This window comes from Triturus cristatus, chromosome 9 (assembly GCF_964204655.1).
Source record: "Triturus cristatus chromosome 9, aTriCri1.1, whole genome shotgun sequence".
NCBI lineage: Eukaryota > Metazoa > Chordata > Amphibia > Caudata > Salamandridae > Triturus > Triturus cristatus.
The window spans coordinates 146,654,746-146,678,983 of NC_140592.1; the positions used below are offsets into that span (position 1 = coordinate 146,654,746).

A 24,238-nucleotide genomic window follows, 5' to 3' on the forward strand; every position below is an offset into this window, starting at 1 on the left:
ACTCTCTCCATCCCTTTCAAAAATAGCCGCCAAAACAAATTCAAAGGTAAGTTTGGTGCACGTTGCTAAACAAACGCCAATGCTATATTCCGCAGCAAAACATACCCCTCACTCTGATGACAAGGGCGTGGGAGAAGAAAAGGGCACCCACCTACTCTGAGCTCTTCAGTGTGTGAGAGGCGCTGTGCAACAGATGACGTCACAGAGAAGACAACCCACTAAAACAATATTTCTTGTTTAATTTTCAGAATGCAATGGGGCCCTTGAACCTGGATGAGGTCACTACCCGGAAGGATTTCTGAAATCTTATTTTAGAGGTAAGATCAGTGCTTTAAATAGGCCTGTACTGTCCAATACGGAGAGCCAGCACTTTTTTATTTTGAGAGTGAGAGTACCTGCACTTCTCAAGAGAAATGCTAGCTATACTTTTAATTGGAGAGTACCAGCACTTCTCAGAAACAAGCAGGTACTCTGCTACAGAGTACCTGCACTTCTATTTTCCCATTTCAAGCACAGGGTAAGATGCCTTCACCCAGAGTGCACCTTCTGGTGAACTGCCTGCTATCGAGTAGGTATATAATCTGTATGGTTATGTGTTATTAATACTTCCCTATTAAACATTCAGGGGAAATACGGCACCTAAACTATAGAGATACTGGCAGGCAATGTGAAGGCTTGTAGAAATACTAAGTAGCAATGCTGCAGCCTGTGGAAATACATGGTACCTGAGAAACACTAGGAAGTAATTCTGTACCCCGCAGGGAGAAATAGTGGTACCTGTAGAAACACTAGAAAGTAATAGTACATGGAGAAACGCAAGGAGGCGACTGTGCAGCATACATGTAGATTGACGGTAATACTGCTACTTGCAGAAATACTGTGAGGTAATGCTGGAGCCTGTGGAAATAAATGCTACCTGTAGAAAAACTAGAAAGTAATGGAACATGAGAAACACTAGGAACTAATGGCACCCGTAGCAACACCAGGAAGTAATGGCACATATAGAAACACTAGGAAGTAATGGCACCTGTAGAAAAAACAAGCATTGAAAATGCAATAGGTCTCGCCTTTTATTAGGTTAAAGCCATTTGCTTTGCTATACAATATCATTAGCAAAGCAAATGGTTTTAACTTAATCAAAGGCGAGACCTATTGCATTTTCAACGCTTATTAAATTCTGTGTTTGAAAATAGCACTTTTAGAAAGTGGCTATTTTTCTTGTTCAACCTTTCTGTGTGCCTCTGCCTGGTTGTGGATTGACTGTCTGACTTTAAGAGTGACAGGGGCTGGTGAGGTATTGTGGCTCCAGGAGTCTGGGTGAGTCAGCACTAGGCTGAATAGGCCTATCTGCATTGGGAGTAGTGGGAGGAGTAGCACCTGTACCTGAATAGGGCTGTGTCTGCCTTCTACAATGCTGGCTCCGCCCCCTGTGGTGTGTCTGAAGACCCTGGCCCACACTAACAAAGGAAGATGTTGTGCACTGGCAGAGTGCCCCCAGAACTGGTTTGGACTGGGTTCAGAGCCCCTTGTACAAAGGGATCAAAGAAATTTTTGGGTATAAGTATCAACCCCTGAATTTTAGACTACTTTGTGATCAAGAGGAACCTTTACCGAAGAGGACAGCTAAAGAGACTGAAGAGAAACGCTACCGTTGCTGTGTGTCTGGGGCTGGCCTGCAGTTTTCTGTTGCTGCGGAGGAAAGGACAATGGACTTCGCTGTGTGCTGGGTCCACCCTCTGCTTGAAGAGGAGTCTCCAAGGGCCAGTGTGAGCTGGCCTCCTATTGAGGAAACACAGGGACATAAAAGTTTCCAAAAAACGTCTCGGCGGCGCTGTGTGCGTGTCTGCCCACTGCTCTACCTGCACTGAGACCGTTGTGAAGTTTGCGCTGTGTACGTGTGTCTGTATACAGCCCTGCCTGCACTGTGACCTGTAGCGTGATCAACAAAGAGCTGCGTGCTTTTCACCACCGCCGCCCGAGCTGTGAACTACGAAAGTGCTGCGTGCCCATCACCGCCACGAGTCGACTGCCCAAGACCGTGCAAGGGAAGGAGCAGCACCGTAACCTGAGCAGGTAAGAGGCGTTGCCTGGCAACCGGGATTCCCCTGCATCGATCAGCTGCTGCAGTTGGAACTACCCAGCAGGACGTCAGCTGCGAGAGGAAGAAAAGAGCAACACCCAGGTAACGCTCGGACCGAAGTCCTGAGCCGCTGCATGCGTCTCTGCCTGGGGCGGGTTGAGGGTCTGCAAGGGACTGCTCTGACTGCCATCTAACAATGGGGCCTCCTCTCCTGGTGACCCAAACGGCCCATACTTGAACGGAAGGTGACCGCGGAGCCAGTCTTAGAGCGGTGAAAGGTCCAGTAACCTCAGTAGCACCATATGTCGGTGCCAAAGGGGATTTGAACTTGTGACATTGCATTTGCCTGAAGAACTACAGAGTCTACCAGTTGATTTTTGGTAACATCCGTTTTGAAAGACATTTTTCTCTGAATACGTGAATGATATCGTTTTGGTCTTGTTTAGTTAAGATAAAGATACTTTATTTTTCTAAACTGGTGTGGTGTCCGTTTGTGGCGTTTACACTGTATTATTGTGAGTGTTGGTACAAATACTTTACACCTGTTTAATGCATCCTCCCTATTGATGTCCTCTGCCTTGCTGCTCAGCCATTGGTGATGTCATCAGAATGTTTGGAGTGTCAGTTAGAATGGAAGGGCTGAGCAGCAAGGAGGCTGCTCCTGGTGGGGCCTAGAATGTATCTATCTTGTTTCCTGTAACCAACCAACAAGGAAGTAACTTGATGAATAAATCTACTATCTTATTCTGTAACACTGGCGACAATCTTAAACAAACCTACGCTTTGAGGAAGGAAGACCGGGACTACGGAACTAAGGACTTTATTAAAGACTGTAAATCTCGTCAACTGAAACTAAAGAAATGCCCTGGTAAGCCCCAGCAGTGTCCTATACCACCTGAACAGCCTGCAGCCTGGGCGTTTTTCTTTTCACATTGAGGAGCCTGCCGTCACCTTGCTGTCACTTGGAGGACTTCTGCCCCTTGAACTGTCTCTCCAGCAACTAGTTTCACAGAGGCACAGTAGGTTTGCACATCCTGCTGTGTTTTCCCTGCCTTGTTTGGACCTTTAACCTGCGTGAGAAGTGTCATGGTCTGACAGCAGGTTTTGTCTGTATCTACTGTAGGACTAGTGTGTTCTTCCTACAGTGTGGGCAGCATTTCATTTCTGCAAGCAACTCGTGTGTCTGTGCTCAGGAAGTGCTTTGTGCGCAGGCAGTAACAAGATCCAACATTCTACAGTGTAGACACCCTTGTTATGTTGAGTGTGTCTAGCCTTTGGGACATTGAGGATACTGAGGCACGACAACTTCTGGGAACAGCAGCACCATTGGTGACCTCATCTGCATGTTTGGACAAATGGAGACTATGGTCGTGTGAGGTCTGGTGTGTGGGGGCACTTTGCTGTCTGGCGAGCGACTTGATCTTTGAGGAGCTGCATCTCATGTGAGCCAATGCCCATGTTTGGAGAGGCAGGGACTGTGGCCGTGTGAAGTCTGGCGAGTGGGGGCACTTTATTTTCAACTGTTTGCATGCTTAACTGTTTGCCACTGCACCTGGGCAGTTGTACCGCTACCTTTCAAACTAGGCAGTTGAACCTCTGCCATTCAAACTGGTCTGGAGCCCTCAATGCGTGCAGCCTTACCGTCTATTGCTGCCGCGCGCTGGCTAAGGGAATCCTGTATGACGTTCTTCTTCCTGCGATCCTCTTTGCTGCCTAGTGACGCCTGTTTTCAGCAACGCGCCGTGAGCCATCCGGCGTGGTGTCTGTGAGTGTGCCGCCATTTTGTGGTTGGCGGCCACCGATTTCCTTTCCCCTTTGCAGGTGCCATTGTACGCTGCCGATGTGCCAACCACGTTTCTGCCTACCAAGTGTTTTTGAGTTCCGGTTGTCTTCCGCCTTACACCTTGGGAAACAAACTTCTTTGAGGATATATGGTGAGCCAGCATGATTAAAGAAGAAATTGCTGATGTTTTGACAAACAGAGCGGTGTGGAGACGTTGTTCTGGGAATCGAAGGAATCTCCTGTCACCAGCATATTTAATGGATATTCTTCTGCCGATTGGGATATGGAGCACACTGGATTTAGAGCACTGCATCACGCATGCAGAATTTACGTCAAGCAAAAGTGCGGGTCTCAAGCTGTTGCGACGGTCGTCTCGAGTGAGATTTTGCTCACTGGTGGTAATGGGGGACATTTTGGTTCTTGGTAGCAAGTGCTCGATATTTTACATGTTCTTGTTTTTCTGTCACATGTTTGCTCCATTTTTCTGCTTTCCTACTAGGCCTTTTCCTATGGGTGGGGGTGTGAGAGTGTTGTGTCCTTGTTTTGAATCTGTATGGAATAGAGGGAATGTCCCTGATCAGTGTTGGTTTACGTTTGAGTAATTGTTTCCACGTGAGAGGTGTTTGGACTGTGCGTTGTGAAAAGACTTCTCCGTATGGAGCTTCTCTGATTTACCGGTTGTGGGGTTACCCTGTAAGTGATTGTTGCCTCATGAGAGGTGTTTGGACTGTGCGTTGAGGGTGTGCACGTGAGAAGACTCCTTCTTATGAAGCTTCTCTGACTTACCGGTTTTGTTTATACCCACTGAATGGTTGCTGCCTCGTGTGAGGTGTTTGGAATGTGCGTTGTGGGTCTGCATGTGAGAAGACTCCTTTTTGTTAAGCTTCTCTGGTTTGCCACTATTTTGTGGTTGTCTAATACCCTAGTGTGAGTTAACGTGGGTGTGTTCTCACTGATTTATAAAATGGAACGCTTTTCTTGTCCTTTTCCTATCTTTTCTAAGTGGGGCTGGGCATGTGATATTTATGAAATTGTTGGACATCTTGTGTATATTTCATCTTGCATACAACATAGTATAACCATTATAAGGGGGAGATGTGTTGTAATGTATTGCTTGTCTAATGCATCCTCGCTATTGATGTCCTCTGCCTTGCTGCTCAGCCATTGGTGAAGTCATCGTAATGTTTAGAGTGTTTGAGTTGGCGAGAGTGTCAGTTAGAATGGATAGGCTGAGCAGCAAGGAGGCTGCTTCTGGTGGGGCCTAATATGTATCTATCTTGTTTCCTGTAACCAACCAGCAAGGAAGTAACTTGATGAATAAATCCATCTTATTCTACATCACTCGGCCTATGTACATTTCTTCCTTGTAACAATAAGACTGTCTGCTCGTGTCAAGCTACCAAGGGGGTGAGCAGGGGTTATCTAAAGTGTGTATCCCCCTTACCCTGACTAGAAGCAAGGGTCCCTACTTGGACAAAGGTACCTACCTCTGCCAACTAGAGACCCCCATTTCTAACACTAACACTTTAATCCCTGCAGATCATTTTATGCAGTCCCTTTTCATCAATTCTGCATGTCAGTCTACTGCTCTTCCTGAGCTTCTCCACAGCCCTTCAAAATGCCTAACGCTTCTGTTAACCTTTCTCACTCCCTTAGTGAACCAAGCATTAATCTTGTGTGCAGGGTTTTAACTCCTCCTTTCCATGACAGGAGCAAGCTGGTTAAATGTCTGATCAAGTGACACACATTCATTATGAACTTAATTGCTTCACATTTCATCCCCACATCAGCCAGTGTTCATGTGCTCCTGAAAGTAGTTTCAATGACATCCCAAAATGTTCCTATAGAGACAGAACCGGTGAGGCACCCAGGGAGACATACAATTTGTATGTGTGTATTTCTGACACCCCAAATTAAATACTGTTTATCAGTCCAGGTGCTATATCATGTATAGCCACTACTTCAATCCAAAATAAGCACACAATTGCGATAGTTTTTTCACCACGTATGACATGTACATTACTACATTTTTAATTCGAAAATCTCTTGTATGTATTCAATGATAGAAATGTAAATTTTAACTTCCTTCTACTGCTACGATACACATTTTATAAACAGACTTGTTTGTGGGCACTACACGACAAGGTACCAATATTCAGCAAATGTACTTCAAGAATCTCCATATCTTAAAACTAATTTTCAAATTCTGTGCCAACAAACAGAGCACTCAGATCTTGTGGGTAAATAGTGCCAGGAGAGCAATGAATAATCGTTATTGCAGGAGTTGTGATGAGATCGCCCTATGTCTACCAGGTGAAGGCCTTCTATCACACATTCTAGAACTTAACTGCAAAGCATCTTGAGGAACAATATGGGCAAGATCTTCAGGATAGTCAGCCTTGTGCAACAATGTGAACAAGTCTTCAGCCAATGCCATTAAAGTGACCCTTAAAATGCTGCATATACGCTTTACCTCCAAAAATATCATTGCTGTGTCCACAATGGTGACATAAAACACTGATCAGCCATTTAAGCAACCTGACTCAATAACACTACTCCACCCCAGTCACCCATTCTTTAAATCTGTAAAGGTGGCCTTACCCTTTGTCGCGTCACTTGCGTACAAGAAGAAACAGGAGAACACATGACATTTCAACCTAATAACCAATTTAGAATTTTCTGGATTTGCTAAAGACAGGCTTTAGCACCTTCTGCTTCTGACTTTATGCAAGAACTCAGCCTCATTGCATTCCAGAATGCCATCCTCCAGGAAGTCATCTCACACCATCTCCCCATCCTAGTCCCACCTGCCACAGTGCCAAGAATCCTTCTGTTCATTTGAAAGTGTACCAGAAGCAAAGAAAAAGTATATTAAAAATTATAGATAACCATAACTACCATAACGCCCCACACCACATCGCCATTTCAGACTGAATTTGTAAAAGATCCTACAAAATACCAATAAAACAATTTTTAGATCATTCACTTTTGACAAAATTGGTGTTCCACACACAGGAAAGCTGTTTGCATGTGGGTTAGTGAGTACAAAAATGCATACAGCACAACATATCTGTATTGAACATACTGTTTTATATAGTGCAAACTCTGTCCATGGGAATTGGAGCGCTTTACACGGGGACCAGGTACATTACATAAAGTCAGATTCATTTTTCAGGGGGGGGGGGGGGGGAAGGGAGACAGGTTTGCTCTCTGTGGGGTGGAAATGTATTGTGACAGGAACATAATCCAGTCCACACTGATCCGCAGGGGAAAAAAAGAGAACTGGTCTTTGGTTAAACAGAATTGAGAAAGTTTCTGGAAAGCTATTAAGTTGCAGGGTATTCACAGACTGGGAGTTCTACTGTAACCTTTTACTCAGGCGTTGATATCTTACAAATTTTCCCATCTGAGTAGTGCAAAGTCCAAGAAGCCTTTACACCCCATGTCAATAAGCAAATATGGACACCAGGCTAACTGGGTAAAAAACAAATTAAGAGAAGGGTATACAGTTGGTTCTAAGGAAATATATATATATATATATATATACATATACATGTTGAACAACATGGCTTAACTATTTAGATGTTGGATATGTACATGTTTCTTCTCTTTATCTACTGGTACAAAATAATAATTTGTTTCACTGGATTTCACAGAAAATGTTAAAAGTATAGGTTTACCAAAACATACTTTTCTCTGAGACTCTGCAGCTCCTTCTTCATATCTGCATCCTCAAACTCCGAGTCATTGTCGCTGCTCATGTATGAAGATTGGGAGTGAAAATTGCTAATGTTTATAGCAGGAATCTTTATGGCGTTGCCACTAGGAGAAGCAGGCGTCTTCATACTGCTTTGCTTGGATCGATGCAAAAAAGCTGCTGCCTTCTTCATGAAATCATTTGCTGAACCCTTGCTTGGCAAAGAAGTCCTAGTGTATCTCATTTTATTTTTGAGGGACCCACCACCTTCCGAATCACTCGAAACATGTCCACAAATGGGTGATGCAGTCTGCGCACGAGGGACGGATACTTGAACACTGGAAGGAAGATCACCCAGGTAGACATCAGGGGGTGCAGAATATCTCAAACTTTGCGGAGAAGCTATGGACGATTCCGCCTCTGTGGCAGACACAGAAAATCTTCCCACAGTTTTAGATGGTGCACCACTTGCCTGCTTTCCAGGAGAGTTTCCAGAGTATCCACATGAAGAGGCAGCCATTTGCCCTGATGAAATCCTCATCTTTGTCCTTTTGATGGGATCAGTCTTCTTTGCTGTGGACGTAGCAGCCTGCAAAAGCATATTAGTTTTTAAATGTACAAACTTCATTATCAGAGTTTAAAAAGATATCTTAATAAAATCCCAAGCTTATGCAAAATTCATCAAAGCAAAGTCTGCTGCTCTTCCAAGTAGTTAGAGCCTGGTTTACTTAAGATTTCCTAAGTTACGAGACTGCATACAACTAGAAATAAGTCTGGTGTACTACAGAATTGTCGACCTTAAAGCAGTTCCAAAATTGTTTTGACTGTCTTAATGTTGTTCTAAGCCATTACAAAACCTTACACAAATGAAGGAAACCTTTTCTTGTCAGAAGCCAAGGAATCTTTAGTAAGTCTCACTTTAGCATGCAAGTAACCTCTGCAGGCAATGCGAAATACAGTTATACTTCAGATATTAATCAAGAATGCATTAGCATAACCTTTGGCGGACCTTCAAGAATGAGACTAAAGAGGTGTGCTTGTCAAATCACAAGCCCATCTTTAATTTTCTAAAAAGATCATTCTCTACCACATGTTTGCAGAAGAAGGAACGCGTTACTTACCTGTAACTGCGGTTATCCAGTATTGGTATCTTTCATAGATTCACATGCCTGAATCATTCCCAGTCGTCGGGAATGGGAGTCACCGGTAAATAACAAAGTAATGTCCAGAAGACATAAAACAGCCATAGGCCTCAGAGGCCTTAGCTTAGTAAGCTATCCACGTCCTTATGTAAAAAGGACCAGATTTTGGCCAGAGCCAATCAGCTAACACCACCCTCTAGAACCTTCCTGGTAGGAGTTCTAGTCCCTCAGATTTTCGTGAGCACAGTGCTAAGCAGCTGTATACTGAGAGATCCGAGAGAGCCCTTCCAAGGGAGGCGGGTGGGTTGCATGTGAATCTATGAAAGATACCAATACTGGATAACCGCAGTTACAGGTAAGTAACACGTTCCTTATCCAGTATTAGGGTATCTTTCATAGATTCACATGCCTGAATCAGAGTAGCAAGCAGTGAAAAGCATATTTCGAAAGATATGGATAACATACAGGTATTAGATAACCACATCTATCTGAGATAAACAACAGTGCTACTGTAAATCAATGAGTAAGTAATGCATACATTATAGTGCGAAATGTGCATAAACTCAGGATGGTGGGATGAAAGAAAGGGCTCACCTCTATTTAAAAAGATGACGTAGTACCGCTTGACCCACTGACGCATCCTTCATGATCTCCGCATCCAGGCAGTAATGCTTGGTGAAGGTATGCGGCGTCTTCCATGTGGCCGCTCTACAAATGTCCACAATGGGCACCCCAGCAAAAAGAGCCATGGAAGTAGACATGGCCCTTGTGGAGTGGGCACGGATCGTTGTTCTCAACGGACGTCCTGCCTGTTGGTGACAGAAGGAAATGGCCGAAGAAATCCAGCGGGAAATGCTCTGTTTTGTGAGCGGAAGCCCTCTGCGAGGTCTGCTGTAGGCTATGAATAGCTGATTTGATTTACGAAAAGATTTCGTTCTCTCAATGTAAAATTTCAAGCAACGTTGAATGTCTAGTGAATGTAGAGTTCGTTCCGCCACTGTTTGTGGATTTGGGAAGAATGATTGTAAAACAATAGGTTCGTTGAGGTGGAAGTGAGATGGAACCTTGGGAATGAAAGCTGGATTTGTGCGGAGAAGGACTCTATCCTTTTTGAATTGCAGGAATGGGTCCTGGATAGAGAACGCTTGGAGCTCCCCCACTCGCCTTGCCGAGGTAAGAGCTAGTAGAAGTGCCACCTTCCAAGAAACAAATTTAAGGTCAGCTCTGTGGATGGGCTCAAACGGGTGCTTCATTAGTTGAGCTAGAACTATGTTAAGGTGCCAAGCCGGTGGAACAGGCTTTACTGGAGGGAATGTGCGAAACAGTCCTTTCATGAATTGCTTTATGAGTCTATGAGACCATAAAGAGGGGCCGGAAGAAGATCTTCTGAAACGTGAGATTGCAGCTAGGTGAACTTTAATGGAGGCATGAGCAAGACCAGATTCTGCCAGATGTAAAAGGTAGGGTAAGACTTGTCCTGGGGTGGAAGAGAAAGGATGCAACCTATTCGTCTTACACCAGATACAGAATCTTTTCCACTTGAGTGAGTATGTCTTGTTGGTACTATCTGCTCGAGCCCGAGCTAGAATTCGTCTGCAGTCTGGAGGAATGTCTAGGCCCCGAAACTCTTTGAACTCAGGAGCCAAGCTGATAACCTGAGAGAGGCTAGATCCGGATGTTGAATCTGCTGATCGCTGAGCGTCAGAAGAGATGGAAACGTTTTCAGTCTGATCGGAGGTTCCTGGGAGAGGAGGTGAAGTTCCGAGAACCAGTGTTGGCGTGGCCAAGCTGGGGCTATCAATATCAAAGTGCAAGGTTCCGCCTTCATCTTCCGTAGTACCCTGGGGATCAGGGGAAATGGCGGAAAGGCGTATGCAAAGACGTTGCACCATGCTATCGAAAAGGCATTCCCCAGGGATCCTGGTTGGGGATGCCAGCTTGCAAAGTATTGGCATTTGGCGTTGCGTTGCGTGGCGAATAGGTCCAGCCGAGGTGTGCCCCATTGGGCGAAGATATTGTTGAGGACCTGCTGATCCAGTTCCCACTCGTGGCACGCTGCCTGCCTCCTGCTTAGATAATCTGCCAACACGTTGTGGGTGCCTGGAACATAATCTGCTCGGAGAGAGATGTTGTGGCGGAGCAGCCAGTTCCAGATTTTCTGCGATTCGTGCGAAAGCGTCAGTGAACGAGTCCCTCCCTGCTTGTTCAGGTAGTGCATTGTCGTGGTGTTGTCTGTCCGGACAAGCACTACTGAGTTCTTTATCCTCGGGAGGAAAGCCACTAGAGCTAGGTAGACTGCTCGGAGCTCTAAAAGGTTGATATGAAGCATTTTCTCAGAAGGGGACCACTTTCTGCTTATCTGTAGCTCCTGAAGGAAAGCTCCCCAGCCTTCTAAGGAGGCGTCCGTGGTGATTATATGAGGAGTAGCAGGAAGCAAGAAAGGCAAGCCTTGCGAAAGGTTCTTGGGGAAAACCCACCATTGCAGAGCCTGTTTGATCGCCGGGGTTACTTGGATGACGTCGTCGAAAGACGCTGTACACTGGATCCACTGGTTCGACAGAGCCTCTTGTAGGGGGTCGCATCCGTAAGCGGCAATGTGGGATTAATAGAATGCAGGAGGACATCATCCCGAGGAGGGATTTGAAGAGGCGCACCGACAGCGTCTTTCTTGTCATTACCTGGAGTGCCAGAGATTGAAGTTTGTCCTGGCGTTCCTGTGACGGGAATGCTTTCTTGTGAATGGTGTCTAGTGTAGCTCCCAAAAATTGCATGCATTGGGATGGTTGCAGGACAGATTTGTCGCGGTTGAGAGTGAGCCCCAGTGACTCGAAGAGTGTCAGACAAGCGTTGGAAGATCTTATCACGCCTTCTTGAGATGGGGACTTGATAAGCCAGTCGTCTAAATACGGGAAGACTTGGTGGTGGAAACGGCGTAGGTACGCCGCCACTGGTGCTAGGCATTTGGTGAAAATGCGTGGCGCCGATTTGAGCCCAAATGGCAGAACCCGAAACTGGTAATGCCTGCCCGCCACCATGAAACGCAGGAACTTCTTGTGGTTGCGGTGTATTGGGACATAAAAATAGGCGTCTTGAAGGTCCACCGACACCATGTAGTCGTTTGAGTTGAGTAAATGCAAAACCTCCTGTATGGTAATCATTCGAAACGACTGTTTTTTCAGAAATTTGTTGAGATTTCTGAGGTCCAATATGGGTCTCCATTTTTTCTCTTTCTTTCGGATGAGAAAGAAATGGGAGTAGAACCCTCTCCCTCGTTGGCTTAGGGGAACTTTCTCTATAGCTCCCTTTAGAAGCATAATCTTTATTTCTTGGAGTAATGGGCGTAGGTTTTTGTGAGTCCTTTGGCGGGGAGGAGTTTGAGGAGGAATTTGTATGAATTCCAGGGAATGGCCGAATTGTATTAATTGGAGGACCCATCGGTCCGTAGTTATCGTTTGCCAATTTTTGAGAAAATGGGAGATTTTTCCGCCAATCTTGTAGGGTGGAGACAAGTTTGAGACCGGCTGCATCCGGAAGTCATTGCCGCCGCGCGGCACCCTTTTGTCTTCCTCCTCTGGTACGAAAGGAAGTTTTGTGGTAAGAAGACTGTTGTCGCTGCTGATACTGTGGACGGTACTGCTGGGAAGAGGAGAAAGAGGAAGGCTGTTGAAAGTCTCCTCTGGTGGAAGTCTGACCTCTTCCTTTTGACCCACGAAAGGAAGGGTTCCGAGATTGCAGAGACCCCAGGGCTCTGGCAGTATCTGTATCTTTTTTGATACCTTGCAATGCCTCGTCAATAAGAGAACCGAATAGAAGTTGGCCATCATAAGGCATGTCCAGGACTTTTGTCTGGACCTCCGGCCTGAAAGAAGTTGCCTTGAGCCAACCCTGGCGCCGGAGAACAGCCGCACCAGCCAGCTGTCTAAAACCTGTGGAAGCAATATCCATTGCACAGTCTATCAGTTCCGTGGCAGATCTTTCACCCTCCAACAGAATCTTCCTTGCCTCTTCTTTTGATTCAGAAGGCAAATCCGCTAGGTATGGGGCAATGTCCGCCCACATTTGTCGGTTGTACCGTCCCAATAGTGCAGTAGCGTTGGAGGCACGCACTGTTAAGGCTGACAGAGGAGAAACGTTTCCCTATACTATCCATACGTCGTCCTTCTTTATCCGGCGGAGCCGTCAACAGCGCAGCTGGGTTGTTTGACCTCCTCTGCGCAGCCTGAGTGATAACAGAGTCCGGCTTTGGATGGCCTGTAAGACAAACCGGAGCAGTGTCCGGAGCTTTATATTTCTTGTCCAGGCGTGGTAGAACCGGTGGTACTGATGAAGGGTTCTGCATTATTTTTATGCCCTGGTCCCAAATATAATCAATTATCGGAATCGCCCGGACGGACTTCTTGAAGGGTTCCTTAAAGTCATATAAGAAACAGTCTTGTTGATGCGAAGGCATCGGGATCTGGAAGCGCTGGGCCGCTCTTTCAATGATGTTGTGGAAACCGCCGATGTCGTCGGGCGGTGAGTCGGCTGCGGTAGGGACTGGCGAAACCGGACCCGGAAGGATGTAATCGTCCCATTCATCTTGTTGGGATTGGACGTCCTGGAGTTCTCCTTCCTCAGGTTCCTCCTCCTCGTCGTCCGTGGTGGGACGAGGCGGAGATGCCCTCCTCTCCGGTTGCAAAAGTAGTGGAGGCGGTCGTGACCGTGGAGTGGAAGGCCCCGCAGGCATCGGTGGAGGTGCTTGAGTCGGAAATCGTTGCTTATAGTCCGATATTAAGAACTGAAGGTCTGTGACCAAGGAGGCCGGTAGACACACCATGGAAGGTGGAGGCGGCATGTATTCTTGATGAGGAACCTCCTCATAATCCTGGGGAATGTCTTCGTAATCCGAGACATCCTGGTACTTTACATGGAGCTGTGATGGACTAGTCGCCGCAGGAAAGAGACTAGCGTCGTCCGAATCCTCCTCTTCAAAGAGGCGAGTAGGAGGCAAGGTTGGGACCTTACTGGGTGAAGTGAGGGCCGGAGTTAATGCACGTTTCGTTATTTGTACATGCACAAATGTACTCTGGTCTTCCGTGTCCATACCCCTCAAGGGGCTCGATGGTATAGCTGTAACCGACGTTACAGGTGTCAATGTCGTCGACGGGATCGTCGTCGGGGTCGTCGTCAGCGACGAGGACGATGAAGACGGTTTCCTCGTCGACGATGGCGTCGACGACGGCGTCGACTGTGATATTCTCGTCGACGGTACCCTCGTCGTCGACGGTGTCTTCGTTGTTGGCAGCTTCGTCGACGGAGTCCTCGTCGTCGACGATGGAGCTCTCGTCGACGGTGTCGTCGTCGACCCTCCGGTCGACAGCTTACTCGACGACGACGACGATGACTTTTTTATGGCTAACGTCGACGAGATTGACTTGCCTGCCGTCGACGATGGAGTTGTCGTCGTCGAGGACATGGAATGGGACGTCATCGTCGATAGAGTCGTCGTCGACGATGTAACTGAAATCGCTGTAGACGGAGATTTTCTCGTCGACGCTACTGTCGACATTGTCGTCGACGAGGTGGCAATAGGCTTTTTGAAGGTGTGGGGCATCACCTTAGGAGACGAGCTCCCTGGAATAGGCGAATCCTGGACCTCTGAAGACTTTTTCTGCGTCTTCTTCTGAGGTGGCTGCGACGAAGGGCCCGGCGATGCCACCCTTGGTCTTTTACGTGAAGAGTGAGACGAAACTGAGGAACTCTCACTCTCCTCAGAGGACACCACAGCCTCCTTGTCCTTTAGCCTTTGCAGCCAGATTAAAAGGCGCCCCTCTCGGTCTTTCAAGGTCTTAGAAGAGAAAGTCCGACATACCTTGCAGTCCTTAGAACTGTGACTGGGATAGAGGCAATACAAGCAGTCCTTGTGTTGGTCGTCGATATGTAGCCTCTTCTTTCCGCAAGAGGCACAGGGCCTGAATAAACCCTTCTTAGGTGTATCAGCCATGCTGAAAATCCAGAAAGTTGAGAAGAAATACTGTTAAATCCAAGGAAATGAGCAGAGCTCAGTGGAGACTCCCTTAGCACGACGTGCGGTAGAAAATCTGAGGGACTAGAGCTCCTACCAGGAAGGTTCTAGAGGGTGGTGTTAGCTGATTGGCTCTGGCCAAAATCTGGTCCTTTTTACATAAGGACGTGGATAGCTTACTAAGCTAAGGCCTCTGAGGCCTATGGCTGTTTTATGTCTTCTGGACATTACTTTGTTATTTACCGGTGACTCCCATTCCCGATGACGGGGAATGATTCAGGCATGTGAATCTATGAAAGATACCCTAATACTGGATAACTGATATTGCCTGTACCAAAAAGAACCTTGAAACAAACAGGCTACAATGGTCGTTCTGCACTATGCTGGCCTAGTTGAGACAGCCAAAACGCCAATACTTCCAAGTTTGTGTTCCAAATATAATCCTTTTTTGTAATAAGGTTTTAGATTACAATTTACAAAAACACACCAATGCACATAAAGAATTCTATACCAACTTAGAGAAAAACTAGAGGACCTTGAGGTATAATAAATAAGGCAGAGGTCCTCTGATGAGAGGAAGACGTGATGAAGGTGAGAGGGAGCCTCTCCGAATATATGCACTTGAGTCATCAAGAGACTACTCCTTTATATGTGGTTTAGAAGCCTAAAAATAGCATCTTTCTGGACAAAAATAGCCACAATAGGCAGGCCAGCTGATAATTGCCACATCAGAGTTCTACACTGCACAACTTGTGATTGCGGCCTTGGGGTGGGCTCCAGGGCAGCCCATTGGTCATGACTGAATGGCTTCTCATTCAAAAGCTTTCTTATGTCTTGCATTTGCTCTGAACCCCTCTCCCCCCGGGAATTTATTCTCCATCACTTGATCTCAATAGAAGCTCATTGCTTTCCTTGCTCTCTTCTCTCCCCCGCTCTCCTGTGTCGGGGACTCACCACTCCATCCTAAGGCTTGTCCGATTACCTTCAGCCACCAGTTCATTTTTTTACACTTCATTTACTCCCTATTACTCTTTCTGCTCCCCTACTGTTTTTGCGAGTACCCGGCAGCTGCACACTTCTACCAGGCTGCTTGCCATACTTTATTATTGATTTACTGCTCTGCCATCTTCTTTACTTTATAAAAGAAGCTCTAGATGTGAATACCCTTCTCAACAAGCCCCCCCGGATAATATTAAGTGATACATTAACCCTCATATCTCAGCTGCATATGAGCTCCAATTTAACAGTTCTCAGTAACACTGGTTATTTATAATTGGGGATACACTCACTTTTCATATCAAGAGTGATTTTGCTTTTACATCATTACATTTTTGTAATCAATTTTTTAACAATATAATGAAATTCAATATTAGAATCCAATCTGTTGTATATTTTCCAACAGATTAATTTTCAATTATTTTCACAGACAGTCCACAATTCGGCCAACATGTTTTTCAATCAAATAGGGAACTTCTTTTGGTCAATATTACCCTTTGTTTGATGGTTCATGAACAAAATATGTTCCATGTTTAATAGTTTCCATAATCCATACCAAAGTTTTCAAAATAATCATTGCACGCATGTAAGGGCCCATTCTCAAACCCCAGGGAATAACTGTCTTTGCATTTTCCGTATGCTGGGCCTGCCTTGCATTAGGAGATTAATACAAGAGGCTGTCCTCATTCAATTTAGAACCACAACAGTTCAACCATAACAAGTGACATTCTACTATAGCCACACAAAAATAAAAATGGAGTTGAAGTACACAGGACTCTAGAGACAGGTCACAGCAGAGTGACAGCGAGAGCACAAATTACTGACCTAGCAGAACAGAGGGCCAACCATTTTGTTTAAAAGTCTAAGGCAGTAGGTTCCAAAAGATTGCAATATTTGTGTGGACTATCTAAATAAAATGTGTTTTCATTATGGTTTTACATAAAAGATGCAGTTTACAGAGTGAATAAGGATGGAAATGAACAAAATACAGCATTAAGGCTTACCTCATATGAATTCCTTTTTGATAACTTAACTGGCACATCAGGGATATTGCCCGATTGGCTATGAAGTAATTGGTGTTTATGTGTTTGTTCCAAATGCTTTAATGGGATAGGCTGCTGATCCACGTCAGAACCTGCCTTAAAATGTTTGCATACATTCGAGTCTTCAAGGTCAGATTCTATTCCCTGGCCAGAAGCAAGACTTGTTTCATCATTCAACTTCTGCACATGATTTAAGTCAACTGGAAAATCTAATTGCCCACCATTTTCAGGAGTTTCTCCCAAGGGGCAAGTTGGAGCATATTCTTGATACAGTAAAGTGCGAAGTTTTTCATCTAGACTTTTAATGGTATTATCAGCAAAATCAACTCTAGGTGGGCCTTCACCATCTGACTCGATAATACTGGACTGCTGTACCCCGGCATTACCGCCGACTGAGGTTGAAGCCTGAGACTGGGTTTGTAATCCAAGCTCAGATGTAGAAGAAGGGACTATGGTAGGACTTGGAGGGTGAGATCCAGTCAGATTAGGAGATTCAAGGCCAGCAAACTGCTTGCCATTAGGAAGATGCTGATTGGGTTCCGATGGAGAGGAAATCTGCATTTCAGAATGACAGCCTACACTGCCAGGAGAAATAGGAAGTAAACCTATGTTCGCTTTTAGCGTTGAAACAGTTGAGTGTGATTCGGAAGGCTTGACTGTACTACAAGGAATGGCCATGGCAATAGAAGCCTCATTTGTTGGTGGATTTGACAGACTTTGTGATGTTGTAGAAAACTGGGTTGAGCAAAAGTCTTGTAGAGAATCAACACTTTCTGTTGCATCAGTCTGCCTACTTGAAACTGTTTGTGTAGTTGTTGGTGCAATTTGGCTGACATCAATAGCCTCTTTAGTATATGGAGTAGGTCCTTGTGGTGCTTGTGCTGGGCACTCTGACTGGTTCTGACGAGTGCCCAAAGCATCCGCACAAGATGAGGAGGGAGGAGCAACTGGTCCATCCATGATGACTGGCTGCAAAGGTGTCTTCTGTAAGCCTGATGCTGTGAGTTCATCTGTTGCTGAAGAATATGCTTTTTTGTCCTCTATGTGTTGCTCCGAATCTGTAAGAACAAAAACACATTGTCATTCTTGCAAAAGCCACAAATTGCTTTCTTTAACTGAGTTGCTGGATATTTCCTTCTGATAACCGAAGACTAGAGCTTCAACAGCAAATTTTCCTGGAACTGGTTTGAAAAAAACTGGAGCTGGTCAAGGAGTATACATTTGGGTTATGAAAGTATAATGAAATCAATGATTTAAAGAAAGGACGTAAATTGTTTGTTGGGGGTTATCAGAACGGGGGATCCAACAAAACCTCGTTTTTGAAGCGCCATCTTTTTAACAGTGGTTTTGTATGACTAACAGCTAATAGTACGTTGATACATGAGTGGTCAGAGACAAATTTTGGGGATATGTTAGTTTGGTCAATTAGATCGGTGTAAGGGCCTGATATTAGTATGTAGTCTATCCTTGCGTATGAGTTGTGTGGCACGGAGTAAAAAGTGTAGTCTCAGTCCGGGTGTTATAGTTGCCATGAGTCTTTAAGATTGTATTTTGAGCAAATTTTCTGAACTATGCAGTGAGATCTCGATGTATGTTATTTGCAGGTGAATTGACAATCTAGAATGGGGTCTAGGGGAAGATTAAAGTCACCACCCACTATGATCAGGTCATCCAGAGGTAAGTGACCGATCTTATTAGATACGTTTTCCCAGAAGGAAAAATCATCTATTCGGCCCATGCATATTTACAACATGAATGGAATCTTCTCTATGTGGGTTAGTAATCAATAGCCTACCATCCGCATCGTGTGAGGTTGATTCAAGAGTGATGTTACACTTTCTTGTTATTAGGGTAATTGCACCTTTTCTTTTGTGGTTTGCTGGGGAGCAAGACGTGCTATCCAGTTATTTTTTTAGCAACTCAGCATCTTTGTTAGCTAGTTTGGTCTCTTGAAGGAGTATGATGTCTTCTTTTGATTTTGCTAGGTAGTCCATAATTGTCCAACGTTTGATCGGGTGGTTTAACCCTTTCACATTGAAAGAAATGACATTAAGATTATCTGTAAAATTGTTAGTCATATGTGCGTGAATTTGTGGCGGAAGAAAATTAATACATTCAACAGCAAGTTTCTCTATTTAGTGCAGGTAATTGAGTTTTCTCATATAAAGATATGAGTGAGTATTTTATTGTGATCTCCCATTGTGCATGTAGAAAGTCATTTAGTGCAGTGGCTCAGGAGGGGAACCAGCTCTGTGTAAGGGCTAGTAGAAGGTGAGAAGATAAACCCAGAGTTATATGTGCACGAGCACTGGAGTGATGGGTGTTTACTGTGCAGATATGAGCTCGAACATTGGTATAGTGGATGTTTACTATGCAGAAATGAATGGTGTGATGGCTGTTTACTATGTATAGCAAGAAACTGCGGAGAAAAAGATAGCAGCAAAAACAATAATGATACTACTAATAACCAATATGACAATAATAAAAACAGAAACCCCCAAAATCCCCAAAACCTCCACCACCTCCCTCCCTCCCCCACCCACCCTTCCCTATCCTTGAAGGCCTAGAGCATCGGAGGTGCGACGACAGGAGCATCTGCCAGCACGGAGTGAAGAATAACTAGTTCTAAGTGCAGCCTACTAATACCCGAGTGGAATAATCCTGTAGAGAGATTAGTGGAGTCTACGTTTGACCTGTTGTTTTGAGGTAAGGGGGAATGTAGACGCTAATGAAGTACGAACCTTATAGCATAAATGTAATTACAAAGTTATGCGAGTATGCTAAAATAACAACCGGAATGCATGCTCTCGATTTAAAGAGCTGAGGTGCAGTTCATCCCTGCACCCCGTGGCAGGCACCTCGAGGTGCAGGGATCAACAGTAGGCCACCATCCGGAGGTCTTGCACTCATGAGGGCCCTGCTGGGGGCCCCCAAAGTCTGATTCCCACAGCCTTTCTGTGTGGGAAAGGCGGCACAGAAAGTCCGGTGGAATCTGCCATGGTAATCCCTCGGGTGGATAGAGCTGACCTTGGGATTACAGGTCCCTTTCCGAATGGCAGAAGGGCTCTCCAAGCCCGTCGTAAGACATTCAGAAATACTGTTTGGATTAATTTCCGACCGACTCCATCAAAATGGGTCGGTCGTAAATTAATCCAAACAGGAGATTACGATGCGATAGGAATGGCCTTTAAGTGTCAAATGTGGTGCAGAGATTTCTTTGAAGAAGACAGGAGTGGGCACAGCAATGTACACAAGTATTGTGCTATCCAGACAGCCTCTCCCCTTTCATGACTAATAGAGCCTGCATGTTTTGACATCTGGATGCATACTGTGATACCAGTAATGTGTTGTCAAGAAAGTTACTTAGACTCCCCTCCCTCCCCAAGAGCCAGTTGGCACAAACAATGTACCAAAGGAGCACATGTAGGCACCATCCATGTTCCATGCACCATCCTGGAAACTAAAGCAGGCCTGGCTAGGCTACAATTCAATTCCATATCTCAGAGCGCAGAAGATATGCGTGCAGAGGAAACAATATATTGTGTTTGCTATGAAAACAACAATCAAAAATCACCTGGATTAATGTTACTTTTTTTTTGGAAGCCTGTGCAATTCCCTTGAGGAAAGAGTTAATGGAAGGAGGAAGTTTCCCCTGAAAGTTTCTTGAATGACCAGCTGAATGGATGGAAATCTGAATGGCAGCATTGGGCCATGGCACAGTAATTAGTGGATGCTATATGATCAAGGTCCTTTGTATCACACAGTACGACATAAAAATATTTTTTACCTTTAACATTATGAGTGTATTTACTCGCTTTAACCCCACATACTAAGACATTCTACTCCTTTTTTGGCAAAGTACTACAAACAGTTGGAAAGTCAACAAAATACACACATTGAATGTTTTACTGGAAAGCATACAGAATGCGGGTTAGTATACAGTACTATACCTTTAAAATCTTCTGCAGGCAAAGTGGCAGAGGACGAACGCTCAGAAGATGCAGTCTCCACAACAGGACACACAATGAACCATCTTTTTCCAGTATGTAAGACTGCAATCGTAAAAGTCAAAGTTACTTGTGCAGCATTAGAAGACGATCAGCCCTAAACAGATTAATTTATAACAATAAGTAACTCCCACTAGGCAACAATGTGAACTGTATTTTAATTATCAGAATACTGAGGAATATGACACACTAAGACAGTGAACGAAAAATCAAAGGCATGTCTTCTAGTAGAGGTTGCTCAATGGAGATTATGAAATCTTGCATTTCTTTTGTCTCAAAATGCAATGTTTGGGTTCCGTATGAGATATTCGGTGTGCCTCGTGCCAATATAAAGAAATATTGTTTCTAGGAAAATCTTTTTATTAATACTTTGACATGCAGCAAATTCATTGTATAGTGGCCTGCTTCAATACTTTTTTTGAAATTGGATTAATTTAACACTGGTAAAGAAATACAAACCACTTCTAATGGGCTGCTAACCTTATGAAAGTTAACCATGTATATCTAATATTTTGTCAAGTCCCCCAAGTGACATTAGATAACCATATTACATTTATAAGTCTTTTGCTACTCAAGTTCTTCAGAGGGATGACATGGAAAGTTTTTTGGGGATATAATACCTCAAGTGTATATTAGAATAAAATTGCAAGTCACTAGGACCATATGGAGGCACAAAGTCACCAGTAGCCTTTATGAGTGTCCTAAGGTGACATGTAGTTTCCTTAAAGGGAACATTAGGGGGGATTGTATCATTATTAAAGGTTTCCATCTCCAACAGGTTTTCATTCTGTGCCAGGTCTACATGTTTGGGAGTATTATGTGAGGCAGCAGGAGGGTCATGGATTGGGCAGAATATTCTGTTTACTAGCCTGACTAAAGAACCCACATACATACACAGTGAAGCTTGTAAAGTGCCACTGAAGGATTTCAGTAATTGTAATCCCACCAGTGATTCTCTACACTCATACTCGAAGCAAAGGAATTCCACATATCAAAAAATTCCCATTTGCAGGACTGATATTGCTCAAGATGATCATCACAATCAAGGAATATTGTGCACCCTTTAACTCGAATGAAGGTAGCAGCCAGAGAAAAGATCAGCGCGCATGGAAGCCACCACCTTCCATGAACACGACTGCCGTCCTACATCCCAGGACATGGTTTCGAGATGTGGTGGGACATAAGACTGTGCTTTACACAATCAGTCAGGAAATATTGCTCAGACCGCACTAGAACATGGTGTCATGTCTGCTATTCTGAGATTGAGGACAATGTGGGGAAAAAAAAATATCAAATGGATGCTTAAGGCCACCTTAATTCTTCCACGCCATCAATCAGGTCAGCGATTACAGGATATAGCAGTTAAATGAGAAACAAGTGGGTAACACCGCCATAACGTACACAGACATTAAGAAATTACATGTTTACCATTTTGTTGATAAATTGGGGATTTTGATTGATTCTGCTGACTCTCCTGTGAAGATAAAACACATCAATGATTTCGACATTGACCACCACCACTCCTTTTAGCATTACTAATTTCTGCAACTGTTTACAGGACACCAGTGACCCAAGCAAGCCACCTGAACATATGTCCCCTTATACAGCTCAACTACGTAGAAGAACTTACAGGGATGTGTTGGCATTACTTCTACACCAGTCAGAGGTGGGGCCATGTACAAGAATAAACTGGAATATATTAAAATCACTTCTACATCCGTCATTCGAGGTGGGACTACAATCTGTAATTCTGCACTGTTAAAATTCCCATAGGAGCAACTCCAGTTGTGTGCATGAACATGGCAAACCTGAAACATCACTTTCCTACTCTTTCTGCCTGTTTCAGATCTTTATACTTTTCCAGCAGGACTGGGGTGGAAGCTCTTTTTGGCAACAAGAAACAGCCTAAGGATTAACCCGGTAGCAGTAACCACATGGCTAACTGTTCTCACTGTTACTCTGGCTTCTTCTCTCACCAAAGACTGTGAATAGATGAAAGTAGAATGTTACAGCAGCAGCAAGCAAATAAGAGTACAAACTCCTTGTAGTTGGCAAGATTTAAAACTAGTGATGCACCATCCAAAACTTGCACTGAGTGGGAAAGCAAAGTACCTCATAGAAGACAATTTGAAAAAAATGTACAGGTGATACATTTTACAAAACCCTTATCAAAGAATTTTGCAAAAGACCTGTAGTCAGAAAGTGGTTATTTGTAGAAGTCGATTAAGGTCCACCACAAGTAGTAAATACTTTAATGAAGTAAATTACACCAAATTACACCAAAATGACACAAATCCAATAAGGGTAATTGGAAATATGCATTTTTAATGATTTAAGAAAAAGTGGCACCAAAAAGTGCAAATCGCCAATGGTAGTCAATGTTTGTGGTAGACTGGTACCTAGACGTGATTTCATGCTAAACGGAAAAGAGCGCAGGTCTGATACACCAACCAGGTTCGACCCGGTCAGAGGGTTTACCTTGGGACCTCGTCTTTGTCCGGATGTCAAAATACTACAGCTACACAAGGCTTTATCTGAGGAGGGCTCCATGATGTTGGCTAGGCATTGGACAAGGTCTCAGTGAAGACAATGGTTTAGGCTTGAAAAGTTTAGAGCGTCAAAATGTGAATTTTGCACCCAGGAAGTCCTTTCACCAGTTTGATAATTTTGGCGCTTTTGCCCAGTCAAGATTTTTACCTTCAAACAGGCTCTTTGTCAAAGCTCCAAATTGTATAGAAAGCTCCAAATTCTATAGTGCGGCAAGGCTGCAAGCTGTATCTGACAAAGACCCCATGAGGCGGATATCGTCTTGCCGAGGTCCAGCTGAAACAGATTTGTTGTTGCAGAGAAACTGCAAGTGGGGGGGGAACTTGTTTCTTCAGCTCAAGTGTGCGGTTTTAAAAAATAGGACACATAGAATTTTAATGTCAACATGTCCTTACAGTGACTTGTATGCAAAAGCTATTTTCACTGTTAGAGGCCTAGCTGTCCCATGTAGAATCCAGAGTACAGATTAAAATGCTCCTAATTTATTTTTGGGAATGGGACAAGATATTTAAACAACTATTTTTAATAGTTATTGAAAATAAAACTCAATAGTGGTCAGATTTTTTATAAATATTAAGGAAAAGTAACTTTTAGAAATACCTTTTCCCTGCATGTCAGACGTTCTTGGAGGTGGATTTCATTAGCTCTCCAGCTTCTCCCAGACAGTAGCTTTGAATGGGAGTGAATAGATATGAGATGCTTCCCAGGAGCAAACAATAGGCTGACCTGAATTTTTGATTCTTCTGTACTCCGCAGAATATGCAGGGTGGAAGCTCTGAGCATCTTTTTAACATTTAGGAGTCAAATTCTGCTTGAGTGTCAAATCTTGCTTGACTCCTCTGCTGGGTTTATATATAACACTTGGGGCACATGTGAAGAATGCCAAGATGAATTTTGTGGATCCACTATCTGGTTGCTGAAAGACTACGCTTGTCCTAC

At 44.3% G+C, this 24,238-nt stretch overlaps 1 protein-coding gene across 8 annotated transcripts in view; it reads right to left on the reverse strand.

Annotated features, from left to right (window-relative positions):
• The window catches only part of WNK2 (WNK lysine deficient protein kinase 2), a 647,264-nt gene that overhangs the window by 204,374 nt on the left and 418,652 nt on the right, over positions 1-24,238 (reverse strand). For all 8 annotated transcript variants that reach the window (XM_085624584.1, XM_085624585.1, XM_085624586.1 and 5 more), the window contains 4 exons: positions 22,181-22,226; positions 20,696-20,797; positions 16,707-17,803; positions 7,554-8,149 (listed from right to left, as the gene is read on the reverse strand). In XM_085624584.1, coding sequence (XP_085480710.1) covers positions 7,554-8,149; positions 16,707-17,803; positions 20,696-20,797; positions 22,181-22,226 — 1,841 coding nt within the window. The remainder of the gene's footprint in view (positions 1-7,553; positions 8,150-16,706; positions 17,804-20,695; positions 20,798-22,180; positions 22,227-24,238) is intronic.